The following is a 25005-nucleotide window of genomic DNA, read 5'->3' as shown; positions in this document are numbered from 1 at the left end:
CTGGTAAGATATAGGTGTTAATGCACACATTTTCCACTCAGGAAAAATCCTCCCTGTTGTGGATTGAATTGTGTCACCAAAAAAAGACATGTTCAAGTCCTAATCCCTGGCCTCTGGGTGTGATCTTATTTGTAAATAGGGTCTTTGAAGATGTTATTAGTTAAGATGAGGCCAAACTGGATTATTATTATATGAATGGGGCCATACTGTATTCTAATATGACTGATGAGGAATCGAAAATGTGGACAGAGAAGTGGGGGGTGGGGAGAGGGAGAGGGAGAGACGGTCATGTGACAGAGGCAGAGGTTGAGTTACGCCCCCAGCCACAAAACGCCATGCACTGCTGGTCACTCCCAGCACTCTACACTCCGCAGAGGGGACCTAGCCTGCCGACCCCTTGGCTTAGACTTCCCACGCCCACAACTGTGAGACAATGAACTGTTCTAAGCCAGCTAGTTTGTAGTACTTTGTTACCACAGCCCCAGCAAACTAAGACATTCTTAGTTTTATTCATCATTCTTCTTTTATTCAAGTTGTGGAAACAAGTTCAAAGAGAGTATGGAACTGGCCTAAAAGGACAGGACCAGAAGCAATGGATTCATACATCCCTTTGTGGGGACAGGTCCATGACTCTACCGTCTCCCCAGTCCTAACTTTTCTACGTCTGATTCGGAAAGATCTGGCTCATTCAGACTCTAAGTGAAACACGGAGGTTCATTCTTTAGTTTCCTTTAAAATTACAAAATCTCCAATTTTAGATGACAAATTCCCTGCCTAGAATGGAAATCCACATCTCAACAAATTAGCTAAGTGGTTCCTACACAGCTCTTATTTATAGTTTCAACGATTCTATTTCTGAATAAAATGCTGGTTGTGATGCATAAAATAGAATTGAAAAGATAATTATGTCCTTAATAAATTAGATACAAATATAACATGTTAATTTATTGTGGAAAACATATCCATGAATATTTATTAATAGAATGCAATGACAATCCTCTCTGGGTCCTAGAATAGTCCACCCTACCAAATGCTCATTAATGAATGTGTCAATGAAAATGGCATGAGGTGGGCTAAACTTTCACTATGGTTAATTGCTGAGTTTTAAAGAAAGAAAAATCACTTTCCTTTCTTTCTTCCTCAAAGAACACACAACTCTGATGAGCCCCGAGGTCCACAAAACTATGGAGCCCATTTTTACCAGCTGCTTCAAATCTCATGGCTTTAAATACCATCTTTGTGCCAGTTAGACCCAACTAATGTAGCCAGCCTGAGCCTCTCTGCTGAACTTCAGACTCATATAACCAGTTATTGACTTGACAGCCTAAAGAGATATTTAATAGTGACAGCCAACAAATCATGCCCAAAACTGATCTGATGGCATTTCCCAAATCCTGCTCCGCTTCCCAGTTTGTGGCAACTCCACTCTTCCAGTTAATCAGATAAAAAAAACAAAAACCATGGAGTCCTTTCCATCCCATGCCATCCATCAGAAAATCTTACTGCCCCACCTCCCCCATACATCTAAAATCTGATATTTCTGCCCCCTCCTAGGACTGCTCCCACCACTGTCATCTTTCACCAGGAATTCTGTGTTAGGCCCCTAGCTGGTTCCAGTGTCTCCCCTTGCCCTTGGTGTCATCTGTCATCAAAGCAGCAGTCAGAGTCACCCTGTGAAAGGGAAACTAAATCATGTCACCCCTCTGCTCCAAACCCTGCCTGGCTCTCCATCTCATTCAGAATAAAAGCTGGGATCCTCAAGACAGTCTTCAGGCCCACAGTAATTGCTGACTTCACCAGTGCCCTCTCACTGCTGCACCCTCCTGAACCCCTCCCCCGTTTCTAGTACACCCAGGTACCCCCCCCTCCCCCCGTGTCTCCCATTCCTGTACTCTTTGCCTGCCAGGAGTGCCCCCTCCCCGGTTATCTGCCTGCCCCCTCCTTCAAGCAGGCAGGTCTTCATCCCCTGCCTGACACACTGAACTCCTCTGCTCCCTCCCTGCTCTCTTCCCCCTTCAATAAACAAGATGAACAGGTAAGTCCTACAGCTAGCATGCTGCAAAATGTACCTGTTCATCTTGTTTGTTATTATAAGTCCCTGACTGCAATGGGAACTTTGCAAAGTGGGGCTCCGATCTGTTTCACCAGGAGCCGGTCCCCCACCCACACGCCCCTGCCACCTCGAGCCTTCCATCCTGGGACTGTAGGGGATGCCTGGCCCTCCCCACCCACAGGTGCGTGTTTTGACCCAGGAGAAAGCCATGCAGGCATTAATTGAGCCCTGGGCGTTTGTGGGGAACCGCACCCCACACCCCTTGAACGTCCAGAAGTTCGGTACAGAGGCCATTCCAGACGGCGTGTGGACCCCTGGGGCGTGCAGCTTCTCAGGTCCCCAGGCCCTGGGCGCGCAGGTCCCGCAGAACTTTTCCGAGTGGAGTGTGTGCGATCCGCACCTCCTGGGTGGGTCCTTTATCCTCGCCCAGGAGCTGCTCAGGTGTGTGGGGCTCGTCTCCAAAGGGGCCCATCCAGCACCCCGAGGCCCCTGACTTTGGAGTTGCAAATTCCCCGATTTGTACTATTTTCTTTTTTAGTTTTTAGGAAAAAAATACTTTCTTTTCCCAGAAACATCAGCTCTGCCTTATCTAAATAAACCACAACCCTCAGCAAAGAGGGCAAAACAGGACTACAAAAGGGAGGCAATACAAAAATGAATCAAAAAATACCGGCAGACATTTATCAGGTACTTTGCACAAGCTCGTTGCAAAAATGAAGGCACTGAATGTTCGAGAACCCTGGGCACTGGCATCCCCATCATCACCACCAGCCGCAGTGCCGGCGCGGGCGCGGGCGCGCGCTGCGGGGACCCGGCACGGAGGATGCAGCAAGTCCCCCCGGCGCTGCGCCGCTGAAGACGGTCGTCGGGATTCGAACCCGCGCCCGCTGGGAGCCAGGCCGCGCCGCTCCGGAGTCCCAGCTCTCAGTGAACAGTGATACGTTTAAGAAACCAAAATAGAGAGAAAAATTTACGGGGTACCAAGGGCCGGGGCGGGGTTGGGGGTGGGGAAGTTCAGGTTCGATGGGTGCGGGGTTTTGGCCTGGGGGGATGGAAAGTTCTGGTAATGGATGGTGGTGAGGGTAGCGCAACCTTCTGAGTGTGATTCCCATCACTAACTGGATATGTGAAAGTGGTTTAAATGGGAACTGTTATGTTTTATATCCATTACCAAGGGAGGGAAGGAGGAGAGAAGGAGAGAGGAAGAAAGCGGTCACACTGTTATCGCTGCGGCCGGGAAGAGGGCCCGGGGCAGGGCCGGTCACCTGGGGTTGACCTGGAACTGCTCGATGGACGCGCTGAGGCTCTCCAGGACCCTCCGGCACTCCCCGGTCTCGGGCGCGGCGCCCACGCGCTCCATCGCGCCCCGCAGCCCTGGGCCGTGCGCTCCGCCCGCCGCCCTCGGGGAATTGGAGCCCGGAAGCCCGCGTCCGTTGCCATGGCGACTCCTGGGGAGCCCGCGGGCTGCGGGACTGGGGGCTGGGGGCGGGCCTGCGGGGGGGCTCGGGACGCCGCGGCTCCGACCACCCCCCAGGGAGAGCTGGCGCCTGCGGAGAACCCCGGCGCGCCGCCCGACCCCCAACCCGCCCCGCCTCCTCCCTCTGCTAAGGCGCACCCGCCCCTTGACCCGGCTCGGGGGGCCGCGCTCCTTCCTCCAGAACTCCCCCTCCACCCCCGCACTAGCGGGGAAGCCCGGGCGGCCGTCGCGTTCCCGGCTCCCTGCCAGCTACAGGTCCCCTGGGCAGAACGGAGCGCTGGAAAACGGTGGCGCTTTTCTTACAGCGACTGTTGCTCTCGGAGCAGCAGCGCAGCGAGAGGAAAGCTGGCGGGCCCTGTCCTCCCGCCCCCCTACCCCAAATGTAGGCGTTCTCGGAAAAAAAAATTCCTTGCGAAAGTTAAGCAGCCCTACATACTTAGGAACTGTGAAGGGGAATGCTGGGTGATGACTTGTGGGATCCATTTTCACTCAATTTCTGTAGTTTCTTCCTAACAGTCAAAGTGTGTCCCCGCCTTTGTTTTAAATTATGGATCATTTATTGACAGCTGATGAGACATCTGTTTCTAATACCAATGTGTCATTGCCTGATCTTACTACTATCCACATAGTGTCTGCAGGAAAAGAACACTTCTTTCTTGTCTCTCCTACACTAGTGAGTTGAAAAAGGTATAAGTTTGTATATTGGAAGCTCAGAAGAGAAAAAAGTCACTATAGCATCATCACTACTCATATTTAAAGATAAAGATGAAGAGTCCCCAATGCCCAAATAACCTGCCAAGTCTGCTTTCTTGGTAGAGGTGCAGAGAGGCAAGAAAAAAAGAATTTCTTTTTCTCTATGGAGGTTTGCAGTTTTGAAATCTAAGTCCAAAGTTGACTATTATAGCCTTGGGAAATTTTTGTCATGGAGTCAAAAAGCTTTATTTTGTTTTGTTTTGTATGGGCAGGCATCTGGAACTGAACCCAGGTCTCTGGCATGGCAGATGAGAACTCTGCCTGCTGAACCACGGTGGCCCACCCTCAAAAAGTATTTTGAAAGAAAGAAATTTATATAGCTGCACTACATTTTTCATTAAATGTTTTTTTAGCATAATGCATATAAAATTTTTTAAATTGAGGGTAAAATTCGACTTAAAATTAAAAGCCTAGTCTGTTTGCAACTGAGCCAAGATAATGAGCAGAATGTGGCCAGACATTGGCACTTTTGCTAATTCAATTATAAATAAATATTGGCCAAGTGAGGAGGGAGGAGCTGTGAGTCAGCTCTGGGCAGGGCTACTGACTGACAGGGATTAGGGACAATCTGGTTACGCTGTCCCCGTGAAAACACAGCCGGAACAAAACATCTTGTTAGCACACGTGCTCTAGAATATCAGGAGTTTCAGATTTCAATATCTAGGAAACCAAGAAATGGTAACGATTGTTTCTGAAACTATTAACGACATACTCTTCTCTGCTTGCCAGTTACCTGTGTTTCGTCTCCAAGGTACTCTGGCTTTTAAAATTGTTCATTTCTGATCCAATTCTCACTTATAATCATCAGGGTTGTCACTGCCAATATATCTGCCATGTTAAATCCCGGCCTCTTATCATATGTTGATCTCACTGATGGTTTTTAGTGGAAAGCTCATGAGTGGCAGGGCGTAGGGGTGAGTGGGGGGGTGGGGGGCTGGTTGACGCGCATTTGCTTTCTTTAGAACATTTGGCAAATAATTTAACATCTCTGAGCCTCTGTGTTCTCGCAAGTAAAAACTGGGTAAGGAAGCTTTCTCATAGGTTGGTTGGGAATCATCTATAAGGCAGGGCAGAGCTCAAAGCTCCCTGCACCAGCAGGGCCTTTAAAGAGGTGGGGTGCCTTCCTTCTTAGCCACCACTGAGGAATTGAACTTTAAAGTTTTCCATCTTTTAAAAGTTGGTTATTTCATAAGTGAAAACAGTTTTTACTTGTTAAATTCAATGGAGTTAGAGCCCAAATTTAAAAATCAAGAATATTGCTTATGTACAAATTTTAAAAATGTTTTTGCATGAAAAAGAACAAAGGAATGTCATTACTGCAGGGTGTTGAAAACAGATGGTAATTTATACTTAAAAATTTTAACTTATGTGTGAGACTAAAGCAAAAAATGTTTATTTGGTACAAAATTTATATTTTGACTAGTGCATTTCCTAATATAACTTATGTAGACAGCTTAATTGGACACCATAAGTACATGGAACCTTGAGTAGGGCATGAGGTTTTGTTGGTTTGTCCAGAGTAATGCCCCGCTAAATCCCAGAGTGATTTGAACAGTGAGTACAATGGTATTTGCAAGGTCCCCTTCGGGGAATGGTGAGAAAGGAGGAAAATTCAACTTCCCCAAGTTGAGTTCTTGATATTCTCACAATCAGTGGGGACAACAAAAGCAGTAAGCTGAGCCCCCAATCTTGGGGTTTGTTCATATGAAACTTAACCCCATAAAGGATAGGTCAAGCCTACTTAAAATTAGGCCTAAGAGTCACCCCCAAGAGGACCTCTTTTGTTGCTCAGATGTGGCCTCTCTCTCCAGCCAACACAACAAGCAAATTCATTGCCCTCCCCCTGTCTGCGTGAGACATGACTCCCAGGGGTGTGGACCTTCTTGGCAACGTGGGACAGAAATCCTAGAATGAGCTGAGACTCAGCATCAAGGGATTGAGAAAAACTCTAGAATGAGCTGAGAGTCAGCATCAAGGGATTGAGAAAACCTTCTCAACCAAAGGGGGGTAGAGTGAAATGAGACAAAATAAAGTGTCAATGGCTGAGAGATTCCAAACAGAGTTGAGAGGTTATCCTGGAGGTTATACTTACGTGTTAAATAGATATCACCTTGTTAGTCAAGATGTAATGGAGAGAGGTGCCAAGATGACAGTTTAGCAAGGTGTGGGATTTAGTTTGTCCTCCAGAGCAGCTAATAAATAGCCAGAAACAGTACAGAACAACTCCTGGGGCCACGTCAGTGACCGGACACACAGCGTACCCCAGTGTGGACCAGCTGGACTGGCTGCGAGCCCCACCAGAACCATGAGATCCTCAAGCCACGGTGGCTGGCGCCCCTCCCCTACAGGCTGCTTCCCAGAGAGGAAAGGAAAGAGACTTTACCAGCAGCAGGGGCTGAGCACAACCAAACACTAATTGTGGAATTAATTAACAAATTCGGACTACTAAACACAGGCCCCCAGCTCAGCTGAACCTTGAGTAAAGTAAAGGAGGTCGGTGGTTTTTGCCCTGGCGCAGAGGGGGCAGGGCTAACAGAAAAAGAAAAAAGAAAAAAAAACAGGGTTTTTTGGATCTGAAAAGGTTTGGGCCTGCAGGAAAGGACGGGGCACATGGGACCTGAAGACACCCAGAGCAGCATACCAACTTAAGCTCTTGATTGGCAAATCTGAGGAATGGGGTCCTGCTCTGAAAACGATTTTTCTTTTTCTCTTTTGTGGCTGTGTTTCTATGGAATGAATACTCTTTGATACAGCTGCAAGGCTTCTTGGGCTCCTCTGTCCCAGGCATAGGCAGAAACAGGCTTGTTTGAGAGCTCATCTGGAGCCTGTACCTTCCCCAGGAGAGGTGTGGGGCCCAGCTCAGGTGGAATCCCTCCCTCAAGGAATTCAGACCCCAGGGTCTGGAAAAGGAAGCAATTAAACCCAGCCTACAACTTCTCCTCTCTCTTCACCATGCCCCCAGTAGGGAGAGTCTGCTGAAGTTAAAGGTACCGCATCACGTTATGCTGGTGGGACCTGCAGGCAGAAAAGTGCCACATACTGGGCAGGGTAGGAAAAATTCAGAGTCCAGAGACTACATAGAAAAACCTTTTAATCTGCTGGGTCTCACCCTCAGGGAAAACTGACACAGATGACTCTTTCCTCCTGAGAGGAGACCAGTTTGATCTGGGAAAATCTGACTGGGGTCTATAATACCTAAGTAGACCCTCCTAAGGGGTGGGGGAAAGCACCCTCATATAAGCAGGGCAAGAAACAAAAAAAAATAAGAACTGAAAAACTCTGATCTATTAAAAGAGCAAAAATCGAGGAATTAACTGTCCACTTGGAAGAACTAGAGAAAGAACAGCAAATTAACCCCAAAGCAAGCAAAAGGAAAGAAATAATGAAAATTAGAGCAGAAATAAATGAAATTGAGAACATGAAAACAATTGAGAAAATCAACAAAACCAGAAGTTGGTTCTATGAGAAAATCAATAAGATTGATGGACCCTTAGTGAGGTTGACAAAAAGATGGAGAGAGAGGATGCAAACAAATAAAATCAGAAATGGAAGAGGAGATATAACCACTGACCCCACAGAAATAAAGGAAGTAATGAGAGGATACTATGAACAACTTTATGCTAATACACTAGACAATGTAGATGAAATGGACAACTTCCCAGAAAGGCGTGAACAATGAACATTGACTCATGAAGAAATACATGACCTCAACAAACCAATCACAAGTAAAGAAATTGAATCAGTCTTTAAGAAGCTCCCCAAAAAGAAAAATCCAGGACCAGATGGCATCACGTGTGAATTCTACCAAACATTCAAGAAAGAATTAGTACCAATCCTGCTCAAACTCTTCAAAAAAATTGAGGAGGAGGGAAAGCTACATAATTCATTCTATGAAGCCAGCATCACCCTTATATCAAAACCAGACAAAGATATTACAAGAAAAGAAAACTACAGGCCAATCTCTCTAATGAATATAGATGCAAAAATCCTCAACAAAATTCTTGCAAAATGAATCCAGCAGCACATTAAAAAATTATAGACCATGACCAAGTAGAATTCATCCCAGGTATGCAAGGATGGTTCAACATAAGAAAATTAATTAATGTAATCACCATATCAACAAATCAAAGCAGAAAAACCACATGATCATCTCGATTGATGCAGAAAAGGCATTTGACAAAATTCACAATCCTTTCCTGTTGAAAACACTTCAAAGGATAGGAATAGAAGGGAACTTCCTCAACATAATAAAGGGAATATATGAAATGCCCACAGCTAACATCATCCTCAATGGGGAAAAACTGAAAACTTTCCTCCTAAGATCAGGAACAAGACAAGGATGTCCACTATCACCATTGTTATTCAACATTGTTGGAAGTTCTGGCCAGAGCAATTAGACAAGAAAAAGAAATACAAGGAATCAAAATTGGAAAGGAAGCAGTAAAACTCTCACTGTTTGCAGGTGATATGACACTATATGTTGAAAACTCTGAAAAATCCATAGCAAAACTGCTAGAGCTAATAAATGAGTATGGCAGAGTGGCAGGTTACAAGATCAACACTCAAAAATCTGTAGTGTTTCTATACACTAGTAATGAACAATCTGAGGGGGAAATCAAGAAAAAAATTCCATTTACAATTGCAACCAAAAGAATAAAATATTTAGGAATAAACTTAACTAAAGATACAAAAGACCTATGTAAAGAAAACTAAAAGAAATTGTCAAAAGAAATCACAGAAGACCTAAATAAATGGAAGGGCACACCATATTCATGGATTGGAAGACTAAATATAATTAAGATGTCAATTCTACCTAAATTCATTTACAGATTCAATGCAATACCAATTAAAATCCCAAATGCTTACTTTTCAGAAATATAAAAACCAATAAGCAAATTTATCTGGAAGGGCAGGGTGCCCAGAATAACTAAAAATATCCTGAGAAAGAAAAACGAAGTTGGAGGCCTCATGCTACCTGACTTTAAGGCATGTTATGAAGCTACAGTGGTCAAAACAGCATGGTACTGGCATAAAGATAGATATACTGACCAATGGAATCAAATAGCGTGTTCAGATATAGACCCTCTCATCTATGGACAATTGATCTTTGATAAGGCAGTCAAGCCAACTCACCTGGGACAGAAGAGCCTCTTCAATAAATGGTGCCTAGAGAACTGGATATCCATATGCAAAAGAATAAAAGAGGATCCATAGCTCATACCCTATACAAAAATTAACTCAAAATGGATCAAAGACCTAAATATTAGGTCTAAGACCATAAAACTGTTCGAAGAAAATGTAGGGAGATATCTTATAAGTCTTATAATAGAAGGCAGTTTCCTAGACCTTACACCCAAAGCACAAGCACTGAAGAAAGAAAGAAAAAAATGAGAACGCCTCAAAATTAAACACTTTTGTGCATCAAAGGACTTTGTCAAGACAGCCTACACAATGGGAGACAATATTTGGAAACAATACATCAGATAAAGGTCTAGTATCTAGAATATATAAAGAGATTGTTCAACTCAACAACAAAAAGACAGACAACCCAATTACAAAATGGGCAAAAGACTTGACAGACACTTCTCAAAAGAGGAAATACAAATGGCCAAAAGGCACATGAAAAGATGCTCAACTTCCCTGGCTATTAGGAAAACACAAATCAAAACCACAATGAGGTATCATCTCACAACCACCAGAATGGCCATTATCAACAAAACAGAAAATGACAAGTTCTGGAGAGGATGTGGAGAAAGAGGCACGCTTATCCATTGTTGGTTGGAAAGTCAAATGGTACAACTGCTGTGGAAGGCAGTTTGGTGGTTCCTCAGGAAGCTAAATATAGAATTGCCATATGACCCGGCAATACCATTGTTAGGTATCTACTCAGAGGACATGAGGGCAAGAACACAAGCAGGCATTTGCACACCAATGTTTACAGCAGCATTATTTATAATTGCAAAGAGATGGAAACAGCCAAAATGTTCATCAACAGACGAGTTACTTCTGGAGGACCTCTGTTGGTGCTCAGATGCGGCCTCAGTCTCTCTAATCCCAACTCTGCAAGTGAAATTATTGCCCTCCCCACTACGTGGGACATGCCATCCAGGGGTGAAAGTCTCCCTGGAGACGTGGGAGAGGACTCCCAGGGATGAATCCAGATCTGGCACCGTTGGATCAACAATTACATCCTGACCAAAAGGGGGGAAAGAAGTGTAATCAATAAAGTATCAGTAGCGGAGAGAATTCAAATAGAGTTGAGAGGCTACTCTGCAGGTTGCTCTTATGCAAGGTTGAGGTAGACCTTGCTACATATTATAATCTGCCAATGCCCAACCAGGACCATTTCAGCCAAAACCCTAAAGAACACCTAGAGCACTTTATAAGATTCCACAAGGGTTCCAGGCACTAGAGTAACTTTCCAGAAACATACAACCTCCAAATGGGTCCCTGATCCAGACAAGTCCTGAAACCTAGCCCAGCCTCCTCCAGAACATCAGATAGTTTCATCTCCCTACCCCATATCAGTAATATACCCTTCCAAGAACAAAAATTTAGAATTGCCATAGCCCAAACAACCCCAAAGAGAGGTATGGAAAGATCAAATGTGGTGGTGGAATTATACAAAGAAGATAGGACTTAACAAATGAATGTGACTGCTGAATCATTGAATTGGTATCTCTTTTAATCTCCAATATTTTAGAGCAGCTAGAAGCAGAAACCTAAATTGTGAAATTGCAACCCATGTCAAAGTCTGAAATATGTTCTATAACTAACTGTGGTGCTGTGCTTTGAAATTTATAGCCTTTTTCTATATAAGTTATTCTTCACAAAAAAAAGAAGGAAAAAAACAGTTGATTGTGATGATAAAAAATATTTAAGCCCACTAGCCTCCTATATTCTGGAGCAGCTAGAAGGAAAAATAGGAGAGGATTGTATGGTAGCGCATGACAAACTCTGGGATCTATCATGTAACCACTTTTTGAAGAGTGTTGACAACTATTGCTTTTTTATTTCTTTGCTTTGTATATATGTTAAACTGTACAATAAAAAGTTTAAAGAAAATGTCCATTGGTTTCCCTATCTCCAGTTCCTCTATTTACCTAGTAATGGGATTGTTGGGTCATATAACAATCCTATTACTTAGGTTCCTGAGGAACCGCCAAACTGTCTTCCGGAGCACTTGCACCATTCTGCATTCCCACCAACGGTGCAGAAGTACAACTTTTTCATCTCATTCACTCTAGCACTTGTTTTCTGTTTTTTTGATAATGGCCATTCTAAAAGGCATGAGATGATTATAGTTTTAATTTGCTTTTCCCAAATAGATAATGAGGTGGAATATCTTTTCATATGTTTTTGAGCCATTTGTATTTTCTCATTGGAAAAATGTCCGTCCATGTCTTTTGCTCATTTATAAATTGGGTTGTCTTTTTGTTGTTGAATTGTAGGATATCTTCTTATATTCTGAATATTAAACTCTTTATCAGATATGTGGTTTCAAATATTTTCTCCCATTGTGTCAGGTGTGTTTTTTACATTACTGACAAAGTCCTTTGATGCACAAAAGTATTCAATTTTGAGGAGATCCCGTTTACCTATTTCTTCATTCATTCATTGCTTGTGCTTTCCATAAACGGTCTAGGAAACCATTACCTATCACAAAATTACCTATATTTTCCTCTAAAAGTTTTATAGTCTTAGCTCTAAAGTTTAGGCCTTTGATCCATTTCTGTTATTTTCTGTATAAGGTGTGAGTGAGGGGTCCACTTTCATTCTTTTGGATGTGTATTTTTTGTACCATTTTTTGAAGAGGCTGCTCTGTCCCAGTTGAGTCCATAGAAGAGAGGGCCTATTTCTGAACACTCAGTTTGATTCCATTGATCAATATACCTATGCTTATGCCAGTACTATGCTGTTTATATAACTTTGCAATATGCTGTAAAGTCAGGTAGTTTGAGACCTTCCACTTCATTCCTCTTTCTCAAGATATTTTTAGCTATTTGGGGCACTCTGCCCTTCCAATCAAATTTGATTACTGGTTTTCCCATTTACACACAGTAAGTTGTTGGGATTTTACTTGGTATTGCATTGAATCTACAAATCAATTTTGGTAGAACTCACATTTTATATTTAGTCTTCTATTTATTTAGGACTTCTTTGATTTCCATGAGCAATTTTTCATAGTTTTCTGTGTAGTTTTTTGTGACCTTAGTTAAATTTATTTCTAAATATTTGACTATTTTGGTTGCTATTGCAAATGGAATTTTTTTCTTGACTTTCTTCTCAGATTGCTCATTGTTGGTGTATAGAAACACTACTCATTTCTGCATGTTCATCTTGTATCCTGCCACTTTGCTGTCCTCATTTTTTAGCTCTAGTAGCTTTACCATATATTTTTTGGGATTTTCTAAATATAGGATCATGTCATCATAAATAGTGAGAGTTTTACTACTTTCTTTTAAATTTGGATGCCTTTTATTTCTTTTTCTTCCCTAATTGCTCTACCTAGAACTTCCAGTACAATGTTGAATAACAATGGTGACAGTGGGCATCCTCGTCTTCTTCCTAATCTTAGAGGGCGAGCTTTCAGCATTTCCCCATGGAGTGAGTATGATGTTAGCTATGTTTTTTTCATATATTCCCTTTATCATGTCGAGGAAGTTCCCATCTATTCCTATCATCTGAAGTGTTTTCACCAAGAAATGATGTTGAATTTTGTCAAATGCCTTTTCTGTATCATTTGAGATGTGCATCTGCGTTTCTTGCTTTGCTTGATTGATGTGGTGTATTACATTCATTGATTTTCTTGTGTGAACTAGGTTTCCAGGCATACCTGCAAGAAAACCCAGTTGGTTATGGTGTATTATTTATTTATTTTTTTTAAAGACAGAGAGAAGGAAGGAAGGATAGAAGGAAGGAAGGAAGGAAGAAAGGGAAACATTTTTAAACATTTTCTTGTTTTATTGTATTCTGTTTCTCCGTTTTTGTTACATGGGCTGGGGCCGGGAATCGAACCGAGGTCCTCCGGCATAGCAGGCAAGCACTTTGCCCGCTGAGCCACCGCGGCCCGCCCATGGTGTATTATTTTAATGAGCCACTGGATTCTATTTGCAAGTACTTTGTTGAGGATTTTTGCATGTAGATTCATTAAAGAAATTAGTCAGTAATTTTCTTGTAGTATTTTTGTCTGGCTTTGCTATTAGGGTGATGTTGGCTTCTATGCTGATTGTAACTGTTATGTATCCTCAGAAAAGCCATGTTCTTCTAATTCAATCTTATGGGGACAGACCTACTGTTGAGTGGGACCTGTTGATTAGGTTGTTTTCATGGAGATGCGACCCTACCCATTCAAGGTAGGTCGTAATCCACTTACTAGATTCCTTTAAGAGGGAGACATTTTGGAGAAAGTACAGATGCTTGGAGACACAAAAAACCCTGGGAAATGCTAAGAGATGAAATCCACAGTTTTCATCCACAGATGAATCCCAGAGAAGCTAAGAGAGGATCCTGGAATCAGAAGCTGAAAGCAATGAACAGGGAGCCACGACCAGCAGATGCCAGTCATGTGCCTCCCCAGGTGACAGAGGTGTTCCAGATGCTGGCAGCCTTAGAGTCCAGGTGTCATTTTGTTCATGCTTTAAATTCAGACATTTTCATGGCCTTAGAACTGTACATTTAAAACCTAATAAATCTCCTTTATAAAAGCCCATCGATTTCTGGTACATTGCTTTCTGGGAGCTTTAGCAAACTGAAACAGCTTTGTAGAATGAATTAAGTATCTTCCCCTCCTCTTCAATTTTTTTGGAAGAGTTTGAGCAGGATTGTTGTTAGTTCTTTTTGGAATGTTTGATAAAATTCCCCTGTGAAGCAGTCTGGCCCTGGGATGGAACTCAGCTCTGTGTGCCCCTTTTCCTGGGGCATAGCCCTTTTCCAGTATTCTGAGCTCAGCAGGCTCAAGAAGACTTTTTTTTTTTTTGTCAGCCTACTTGTTCTCTGCTGGGAGAGACCTCAAGGTTCCTTTCATCTTTGCTCTGGTTTATCTGTGCTTAGAGCTTGTTTTCAGCAGTCTGAATTTGATAATTAAATCCAAAAAAGTTGGCGCTTGCTGAGTTTTCCTTGCCTTGTTCTTAGTAGAGACTGCTTCTTCTTCCCATGGGGAAGTGTCTCCAAAACAGCCTGGTCTGCCGGTTGGGAAGAGGCACTATCTCCACACTTTCGGAGATTTTATTTACAGTTCTGCATTGTGATCTTACCCTGATTCGAGCCTGGTGTGTAATGTGTGTCTGGTCACAGATGTCCCCCAAACAGTTTTTCCAGACAGTTCCTGGTTATTTACTACCTGCCCTGGAGAACTAACACCACAGCCCCACCTACTGATCCAGGTATTACTTCTATACTGAAATATATGAATAGTCACATGAGGTGGGATTAAAAAGACTCTAAATAGTCCATGTCAACTCATGTCACATTTTACTTAACATCTGAAATAATTTTGGTATTCAAAAGTTTTGGAACTTTGTACTTGGAAATACAGAATTGTACATCTGTATGTATGTTCAAATAATTATAATGCCAGAGCTTATAATTTATAAACATAATTTTGGTTTCTACTTTTCATTTATTTCAGAGATTCCTTTTTTTCTAACATTATTTTTTTATTGTGAAATATAACATATATACAAAAGAGCAATAAATTCCCAAATACATTTTAACAAGTAGTTATAGATCAGATTTTAAAGTTTGGTATAGGTTACATTTCCATGATTTTTTGGTTTTTTCTTTCCTTCTAGCTGCTCCAAGACACTGGAGACCAAAAGAAATATCAATATAATCATTCAGCAGTCATAATCTTTTGTTAAATCCTAGCTTCTCTTTTATATTCCTCCTTCTCTCTTTTCTCCTTTTTTTGTAAAAAATAACATATATATACAAAAAAGCAATAAATTTCAAAGCATATTGCAACAATTAGTTGTAGAACAGATTTCAGAATTTGGTATGGGTTACAATTCCATAATTTCAGGTTTTCACTTCTAGCTGCTCTAAGGTACTGAAGACTAAAAGAAATGTCAATATGACTTAGCACTCTTACTAATTTGTTAAACCCTACCTTCTTTGTTATAACTCTAATATCATCTTTGATCTTTCTCCCACTCTTTAGGGGTGTTTGGGCTATGGCCTTTCTAACATTTTCATGTTGGAAGGGACTGTCAATAATATGGGAGTGGGGAGTGGAACTAGTTGATGTTCCGGAGAGGCTGGGCCCTCTGAATTTCGTGACTTATCTGATCCAGGGACCCATGTGGTATTTGTAGGTTTCTGGAACAGAAATACCTTTCTGTCTTTCTACATTTTTATTAGAGAACATAATATGCCTCCAAATCCCCAGTAAGATATAATTTACCCATATTTCTATGACGAACTTAATTTCTGGTTTCCCTCTATTAGAAACAATGCTTCTACAAATCAGTTTATTCACACATATATTTCTTCTTCTGAACAATTTATTTAGAATAAATTCCAAGATATAAGTCATCAGGTCAAAGAAAATCAAAACTTTTTGCTTCTTGAAACACATAAGAGTTTCTTCAGAAAACACTAGTTTATAATGTATCAAGAAAAACTTAAGTGAGCTTTTTTATTTTTGTAGTTTCATTGACACTGGATCATCAGTTTTCTTTTTTTGTTGCTAGTTTAATAGTGTAAGCTGGTTCCTTTATTCTTATTTAAATTAGCATTCTTTAATTACCAACAGTGAAATGAACACACTCCTATATATTTATGTGTGTGAACTGTGTGTTCATTTTCTTCGCCCCTTTGTTCACCAAGGTCTAAATGGTGGTCATATATATTTGGATAATTTCTTTAGCAAGTAACCCTTTATCATGTTATTGTTATTTTAGTCATCTTACTGATGTTTACTTGGTATCAACCCATTTCAGTAGGGATAAAAAGTAAAAAGAAGAGAAATTTTGAGATCTACTTTGAAGAGCTCCATTTTTCATCTTTAATTGAAAAAAGATACCATTATACCTTTCTAGCCTACTTTGGATAGTTATCAAATTTTATTCAGTAGAAGTAACAAAGAAAACTGTATAATTTAATGAAATACAATGTTAAAAATTTGTTAAGATTTTTTTAAAAGGCACTTACCTGCTACTTTTCTTACCTCTGTTCAAAGTTACTTTGGAAAGGCCAAAATCTGTCAGCTTAATATGACCCTCATTAGAAATAAGCATATTGTCTGGTTTCAAATCCCTGTACATACAAAAGACAAATAGCAGATAATTAAAAAAGAAATAGCGTTAATGTTAGAGTTGCAAGGGAAAAAAAGAGAAAGTTACAAAAGTCAAATCTTATTATTTTCTCTAAAATAAGATACTCATTGATGGCTTTATAAAATACAGAAAGCAAATCTGAAAAGCAAAACCTCTTCCACATATCTGAATCAACAAAAACAGTTAACTGATTTAATACTAGGCCATCTTTAGTATTAGTCATTAGATACTACATTAAAGTAAACTTCTGGGCTGGTTTGAAACTATTATGCGCCCCAGAAAAGCCATGTTCTTTTAATCCTAATCCAAATCTTGTGGGGATAGGCATATTGTTTAGATTGTGACCTTTTGATTACATTGTTTCCATGGAGATGTGACACACCAACTGCAGGTGTGACCTTTTGATTAAATGGATATGTGACCCCACCTATTTAAGACAGATCTTAGTTAATTTACTGGGGTCCTTAAAAGAGCTCACGGAGATATCACCTTTTTGGTTAAGGTACATTGGAGAGGCTGGAGGGAAGTGCCTGAAAATGCAGAGCTGTGTTCCAGTAGCCATGTTTCTTGAAGATGATTGTACAATGATAAAGCTTTCGCAATGTGACTGTGTGATTGTGAAAACTTTGTGTCTGATGCTCCTTTTATCTATGGTATGGACAGATGAGTAAAACATATGGGTTAACAAGAAATAAATAATGGGGGAACAGATGTTAAAATAAATTTAGTAGATTGAAATGCTAGTGATCAATGAAAGGGAGTGAGAAGGGGTATAGAAAAAAATAGGGGGAACAAAGGCTAAAATATATTGGGTAGATGGAAATACTAGCAGTCAGTCAGAAGGAGGGGTAAGGGGTATGGTATGTATGAGTTTTTTTCTTTCTTCTTTTTCTTTTTTTCTGAATTGATGCAAATATTCTAAGAAATGATAATGGTGATGAATATACAACTATGTGAAGATATTGTGAGTTATTGATTATATACCAAGGATGGAATGATCATATGGTAAGAATGTTCATGTTTGTATGTCGCTACATTAAAAAAAAAAAAGAGCTCACCAAGAGAAAGAGAGCTCGGAGCTGACACAGATGCAGATACTTTGAGATGTATGGAGAGCCGCCTAGATGTGGATATTTGAAAACGCAGAAGGTCGCCAAAGGGGAAGCCAGAAGGACCCAGAGCAGCTGAGAAAACCATTCTGAGACAACCCAGGAGGGCCAACAGACGTTGCCAAGTGCCTTTCCATGTCCCAGACGAGCCTGGAGGCTGCCTCTCCTCCAAAAAGATATCTTCTTGTTGCCTTAATTTGGGCATTTTTATCACTTTAGAATTATAACATATACCTTAATACATTCCCTTTATAAAGTCCAATCCATTTCTGGTACATTGTATTCTGGCAGCTTTAGCAAACTGAAAACAATCTTATTAGGGAAAAAAAAAACTCAAGCAGGTAAGAAAAAAATCACATTTATCTCTTTAAAGAGAAGTGAGATTAAGTTTTAACAGAGCAAAGTCACTTTACCTTTCTTTGCACAGTTAAAACATTATCTTGTCCCAGTCAATTAGCTGGGACTACAAAACACAGCACTTTTGTATGATGGTAGAGGAGAGGAAAAGGATTCAGTGTTCTTCACATTAAAATGTTATGCTCATCATCAAAGAAATATATTTAAAAAAACACAAGGAGACAAAAGAAGAGTTGATGGAATTTCTAAACTCACACAAGCTACCACTAAAGCTCAGATGAACTGGATATATGGGTAAGGGGTTACTGCAAATCTGAGACTCAAATATTTAATACACGACTTGTTTAAAAATAATAGTTTGGAGGAAAGTTGGTCATTACCTATGGATGATTCCATGTCTGTGAAGGTAATCTAGAGCCAATGCTACTTCAGAAATATATTTCACAGCCATTTCTTCATCAAAATAACCATATATATGTAGGAGAGACTTCACATCTCCACCAATAAGGTACTCCATCACCTGTCAAAAAGGAATGTAAATGTTGCAAAACAAAAAGAATTATTTTCAAAATATATTATTTTACATTACTTTTATATATTTTCAGCATGGTTATATAACAAATGTTCTCTTGGTATCATTCGTTACACATTAATATCAAATTTGCTCATGTTGCCATTAGTTTTTTTATTATTAAAATGTTTAGTTTGAACAAAAATTGAGACTTAACAGAAAATTTTCAAGAATATTAGAATGATAGCCCACATATCCTTCATCCAGTGTCACAAGTTAGCATTTTGCTACATTTGCTTTCTCCCTCTCTACATATGCGTATAAAATAAATATGTATTTATATGAGTAGAAACACTATATTTTTGCTGAATGAGAAATAAAGTTGAAAAAGTCAGGACCTGTCACCATTAAATTATTCATCATGTATCTCTTTACAAAGACATTCTCATGTAACTACAGTGTAAGAAAACTCATCAAATTTCATACCAATACTATGTTAACATCTAATGTCTATTGCATATTCAAATTTTGCTGACTCTTCCAATAGGCCCTTTATTGCATCTCTTTTCTCCACTTCCCCAAACTCTTCCATTTTGCCCGAGTAGGAATCATGCATGGCTTTTAGCTGTGAACTCTTTTTAGTCTCCTTTAGCCTGGAACAATTTTACAGCCTATTTTTAGGGGGCTGTCTTTCACAACAGGGGCATTTTTGAAGAGCACAGCTTGTTTCACAGCATGTCCTTCATGTTGGGATTGTGTGATCATTTTCTCATGACCCACTTCAGATTACACATTTTGGACAGGAATACTACATACGTGAGGCTGAGTTCTTCCACATGACAACCACCAGAAGTGATGTCAGCTTTTCCCATTATTGTGATGTTAACTCTGATCACTTGGTAAAGGTGGTGATAGTACATCTCTCCATTAAAGTACATTTTTCCTTTGTAATTAATAAGTTATTTGTGGAGATTCCTTAAGAATGTATAAACAACCTGTTCTCCAACAAACTTTCAACCAGTGCATGACTGATTTTGACACGTGCCTAAATCACTTATTACTACGTTGGCTGCAAAATTCTATAATTTCTTCTACATGTATTAGGTTATTATTATCAGAATTTATTATTCTAGAGTTTTCAGCTATAAAGTAGTGCTAGCTTAGAACATAATGAGTTCATTCTTTTGCTTTCCAGGTCAGTACTTCCCCTCATACAGTTACTCAATGATTCGGATAAGATCAATTATCAAAAGCAGATTCAGAACTGGGAATATAAGCAAACATGAATATGATCAAGTTGTCATAGTTATGGAGTTCATAACTAAGTAGTGGGGAAATAACTAAATAGCACCGAATTTGAGCTCATGAGAATGCTTGCTTTTTGTATGCTTGCCAACAGTGACTACCAAATTTTTTTTTTAACAAATCTAGATTTCCAGTCTAGATCTGATGATCAAATTAGGCCAGATAACCACATTTCCCCTGGACACTTTATGTGTTGCTTTTGGAATACATATATAACAGAAACACTCTGAAATTCCCACTTTCCAGTAATCATTTTCAAACTGAAATCTGAGAAGTCCTCCAATCCTAGCACCCTTTGGCCATTTTTAAAAATTATTTCTGAAGCAGTTTTATTCGTACATCAATCTATTCGACATGTACAATCAGTGGCTCTCAGTATAACTACAGAGTTGTACATTCATCACCACAATCATTTTTAGAATAATTTCATTGCTTCAGAAAGACCCTCCTCCCCCATTATTAGCACTTAGTATTGGTGTGGTATCTTTGTTTCGATTGATGGAAGAATAGTAAAACATTATTGTTAATGACAGTCCACAGTTTGCATTAGGTGTATTTTCCCCTCAAATACTACCTGTGCTGGTTAGAAGCTGTTAAGTACTCCAGAAAAGGTCATGCTCTTTTTAAAAAATATTTTTATTGAGAAATCTCCACATACATACCATCTATACATGGTATACAATCAATGGCTCACAATATCATCACATAGTTATGTATTCATCACCATAATCATTTTTTAGAACATTTGCATCATTGCAGAAAAATAACACAAAAAAAGAAAACCTTCATATATCCCATGCTATCCCTCCCTTTCATTGACCACTGGTATTTCAATCTACTCAATTTTTTCCCTTTACACCCTCACCATTATTTATTTATTTTTTATCCTTCTTTTTCACTCATCTGTCCATACCCTGGATAAAAGAAGCATCAAACATAAGATTTTCACAGTCACACTGTAAAATCTATATAGATGTACAATTGTCTATAAGAATCAAAGCGACTGGAACACAGCTCAACAGTTTCAGGTACTTCCCTCTAACCACTCCAATATATGATAAACTAAAAAGGGATATCTATATAATACATAAGAATAACCTCCAGGATAACTTCTCTACTGTTTGAAATCTCTCAGCCACTGAAACTTTATCCCATTTCTTTTTTCTGCCTTTTGGTCAAGAAGACTTTCTCAATCCCATGATGTCGGGTCCCGGTTCATTCCAGTTCTGTCCCACCTTGCCCGTCATGTCCCACATAGTGGGAGGGAGGTAAGTTCGCTTGCTAAGTTGGGTTAGAGAGAGGCCACATCTGAAAAATGCAGCAAAGTCCACCCTAACAGAGATATTTAATACAGGACCCTCAGACCATTCTGACAAAGTAAATCATATTAAACTATATTTAAAGTCTATGAAATGTTTTCATTCGGTGATTTTTTTAGTTTGACACTTGACCAATTCCACTTTTGTGTTAGGTGTCAATGAAACCGTGTCCAGCCCCACCATTAGATTCAGGGGGCGATCAATAAACACTTGAGTGATTATTAAAAAAAAAATTACTCAATGAAAATGATAACACAAAGGGAAAGGAATATTTTAATCTGTCTGGCTTGACTATGTGTCTGTTTTCTTTTCATAACCCAGTCCCAGCTGATCAAAGTGTCCAAACACCGTATACCAGAACTGTCTTTAGGGTTGGTTACCTGAATTTTGTCTAAGGAAACAGCTGAAGTATGCAATCCAAAGAGCTGCCTGCCAGTCCAGGCTTTTCCACGTAAAAAGACAGGTGTTGACACACATGCCTCAACTACAAAGTTTTGTTCAGTTTCTGCGGCTTTTTTTTTCCATCAGATGTGTCTTTCTCTTTGTCTTCTGTGTCTTACTCTTTGATTTCTGGGGCTTCCTTTGAATTTCTTCCTCTTTTAAAGGACTCGAGTAAAAGGATTAAGAACCACTTGAGGCACACCTCTACTGAAATAACCTAACCAAAATGTCCCAACCACAATCGGTCTACACCCACGGGAATGGATTAGCTTTAAGAACATGATCTTTTCTGGGGCCCATAAAGCCTACAAACCATCACAGATACTTTTAGTAAGAGGCTGGTGAAGAAATTAAAATATATGTCAAAAAGCCAAATACTTAACTTGCTGCGTTTACAGCTTTGAGTTTTAAGAAACTTTAGATAATGAATTCCAAATTTATATTCAGCTCACATCCAGGAAAATAACTGGGCCTCATTCTGGCTGTTGACTGTACCCAAGACTAAGTCCAAGCATAGGAGAATGTAACATTCCCACCGTAGACAGCAGATGGCCTGGTCCTGCACCCCCGTCCTCCCTGCTTGCTGCTTCTCCACAGCCCGGGTCAGTGCTTTCCCCTGGGGGCCGCCCCATGGCTGTAAGAGCACCCTCCACCCGACCATCTTTCTGGTCATCAGAGGTCTTTCCACAGAGGCCGAGAGAGCAAGACAGCCCTCAGCTCCCAGCAGCCAGAGTGTGGGCATGTAGCCTGAGCTGATGACCAATCTTTTTTTATTTTTGTACTTTGAAAAAATTTTTTTATTAAACATAACCACACACAAACACAAACATTTTTACCATATGATCATTCCATTCTTATATAATCAATAACTCACAATATCATCACATATCATCATGAACAATTCTTAGAACATTTGCATCAATTCAGAAAAAGAAACAAAAAGAAAACAGAAAAAAATTCATACATACCATCCCCCTTACCTCTCCCTTTCATTGATCACTAGCATTTCAATCTACTAAATTTATTTTAACATTTGATCCCCCTATTATTTGTTTTTAATCCATATGTTTTACTCATCTGTCGGATAAGGTAGATAAAAGGAGCATCAGACACAAGGTTTTCACAATCACAGTCACACTGCGAAAGCTATATCATTCAACTTCAAGAAATATGGCTACTGGAACATAGCTCAATATTTTGAGGTACTTCCCTCCAGCCTCTTCATTACATCTTTTCTAAAAAGGTGACATCTATTTAATGCATAAGAATAACCTCCAGGATAACCTCTTGACTCTGTTTGGAATCTCTCAGTCACTGATACTTTATTTTGTCTCATTTCCCTCTTTTGGTCAAGGAGGTTTTCTTAATCCCTTGATGCTAAGTCCCAGCTCATTCTAGGATTTCTGTTCCACTTTGCCAGGAAGGTCCACACCCCTGGGAGTCATGTCCCACGAAAAAAAAAAAAAGATTATACCTACCTTACCCCTTACCTCTTGCTTTCATTGATCACTAGCATTTCAAACTAAATTTATTTTAGCACTTGTTCCCCCTATTATTTATTTATTTATTTTTATTAATTAAAAAAAATTAACAAACAAAACATTTAGAAATCATTCCATTCTACATATATAATCAGTAATTCTTAATATCATCACATAGCTGCATATTCATCATTTCTTACTACATTTGCATCGATTTAGAAAAAGAAATAAAAAGACAATGGAAAAAGAAATAAAATGATAATAGAGAAAAAAAAACTATATGTACCATACCCCTTACCCTTCACTTGCATTTACCACTATTTCAAACTGAATTTATTTTAACATTTGTTCCCCCTATTATTTATTTTTATTCCATATGTTCTACTCTTCTGTTGATATAGTAGCTAAAAGGAGCATCAGACATAAGGTTTTCACATTCACAGAGTCTCATTGTGAAAGCTATATCATTGTTCAATCATCCTCAAGAAACATGGCTACTGGAACACAGCTCTACATTTTCAGGCAATTCCCTCCAGCCTCTCCACTACATCTTGAACAACAAGGTGATATCTACTTAATGCATAAGAATAACCTCCAGGATAACCTCTCGACTCTGTTTGGAATCTCTCAGCCATTGACACTTTGCCTCATTTTACTCTTCCCCCTTTTGGTCGAGAAGGTTCTCTCAGTCTCTTGATGTTAATTCTCAGCTCATTCTAGGGTTTTTCTCAGTCCTTTGATGCTGAGTCTCAGCTCATTCCAGGATCTTTGTCCCGCGTTGCCAGGAAGGTCCACACCCCTGGGAGTCATGTCCCATGCAGAGAGGGGGAGGGTGGTGAGACTGCTCATCATATTGGCTGGAGAGAGAGGCCACATCTGAGCAACAAAAGAGGCTCTCTTGGGGGTGACTCTTAGGCCTAAATTTTAAGTAGACTTGACCTATCTTTTGTGGGGTTAAGTTTCATGTGAACACACCCCAAGACTGGGGGCTCAGCCTATAGCTTTGGTTGTCCACACTGCTTGTGAGAATATCAAGAATTCAACTTGGGAAAGTTGAATTTCTCCCCACTCTCACCATTCCCCGAAGGGGGCTTGCAAATACTTTTCCAGTCACTGATCAAATCATTCTGGGATTGATCGGGGCATCACTCTGGACAAACCAACAAAATCTCATGTGCTACCTGAGATTCCAAGTACTTATGACATTCAATCAAACTATCTACATGAGTTATATTGGGAAATGCTCTAGTCAAAATACAAATTTTGTAACAAATAAACATTTTTTGCTTTAGTTTTACACATAATGTGGCATTTTGAAGTATTAGTTATCATCTATTTTCAGCACCCTGCAACAATGACAATCCTTTGTTCTTCCTCATGCAAAAACATTTTTAAAATTTGTACATTGTACATTTCACTATTATTATACACTCTAGGCATTCCTAGATTATACCATCTCAATCTTTAACATCTATCTTTCTTTCTGATTTCATTTATGTCCCCAGCCCTCCTCCCTCTATCATTCTCACTTGCAGCTACATTCCGTGTTTTAACATAATTACATTACAGTTAGGTAGTATTGTGCTGTCCATTTCTGAGTTTTTGTATCCAGTCCTGTTGCACAGTCCATATCCCTTCAGCTCCAATTACCCACTATCTTACCCTATTTCTATCTCCTGATGGTCTCTGTTACCAATGACATACTCCAAGTTTATTCACTAATGTCAGTTCATATCAGTGAGACCATACAGTATTTGTCCTTTAGTTTTTGGTTAGTCTCACTCAGCATAATGTTCTCTAGGTCCATCCATGTTGTTACATACTTCATAAGTTTATTCTGTCTTAGAGCTGCATAATATTCCATCATATGTATATACCACAGTTTGTTTAGCCACTTGTCTGTTGATGGACATTTTGGCTG

General features: G+C 39.9%; 1 protein-coding gene across 5 annotated transcripts in view; it reads right to left on the bottom strand.

Annotated features, from left to right (window-relative positions):
* Positions 1-25005, bottom strand: part of C1H10orf67 (chromosome 1 C10orf67 homolog) — a 195678-nt gene that overhangs the window by 159433 nt on the left and 11240 nt on the right. For 4 of the 5 annotated variants that reach the window (XM_077153972.1, XM_077153976.1, XM_077153963.1 and 1 more), the window contains exons 2-3: positions 18408-18547; positions 16453-16541 (exon numbers count right to left, since the gene is read on the bottom strand). In XM_077153972.1, coding sequence (XP_077010087.1) covers positions 16453-16541; positions 18408-18544 — 226 coding nt within the window. In that variant the 5' untranslated portion in view covers positions 18545-18547. Of the gene's footprint in view, positions 1-3318; positions 3454-16452; positions 16542-18407; positions 18548-25005 lie in introns of those variants that run through there. The other variant, XM_077153997.1, reaches the window with a different exon arrangement.

This window comes from Tamandua tetradactyla, chromosome 1, assembly GCF_023851605.1.
Source record: "Tamandua tetradactyla isolate mTamTet1 chromosome 1, mTamTet1.pri, whole genome shotgun sequence".
Classification (NCBI taxonomy): domain Eukaryota; kingdom Metazoa; phylum Chordata; class Mammalia; order Pilosa; family Myrmecophagidae; genus Tamandua; species Tamandua tetradactyla.
This window is presented reverse-complemented; position numbering and strand designations above follow the sequence as displayed.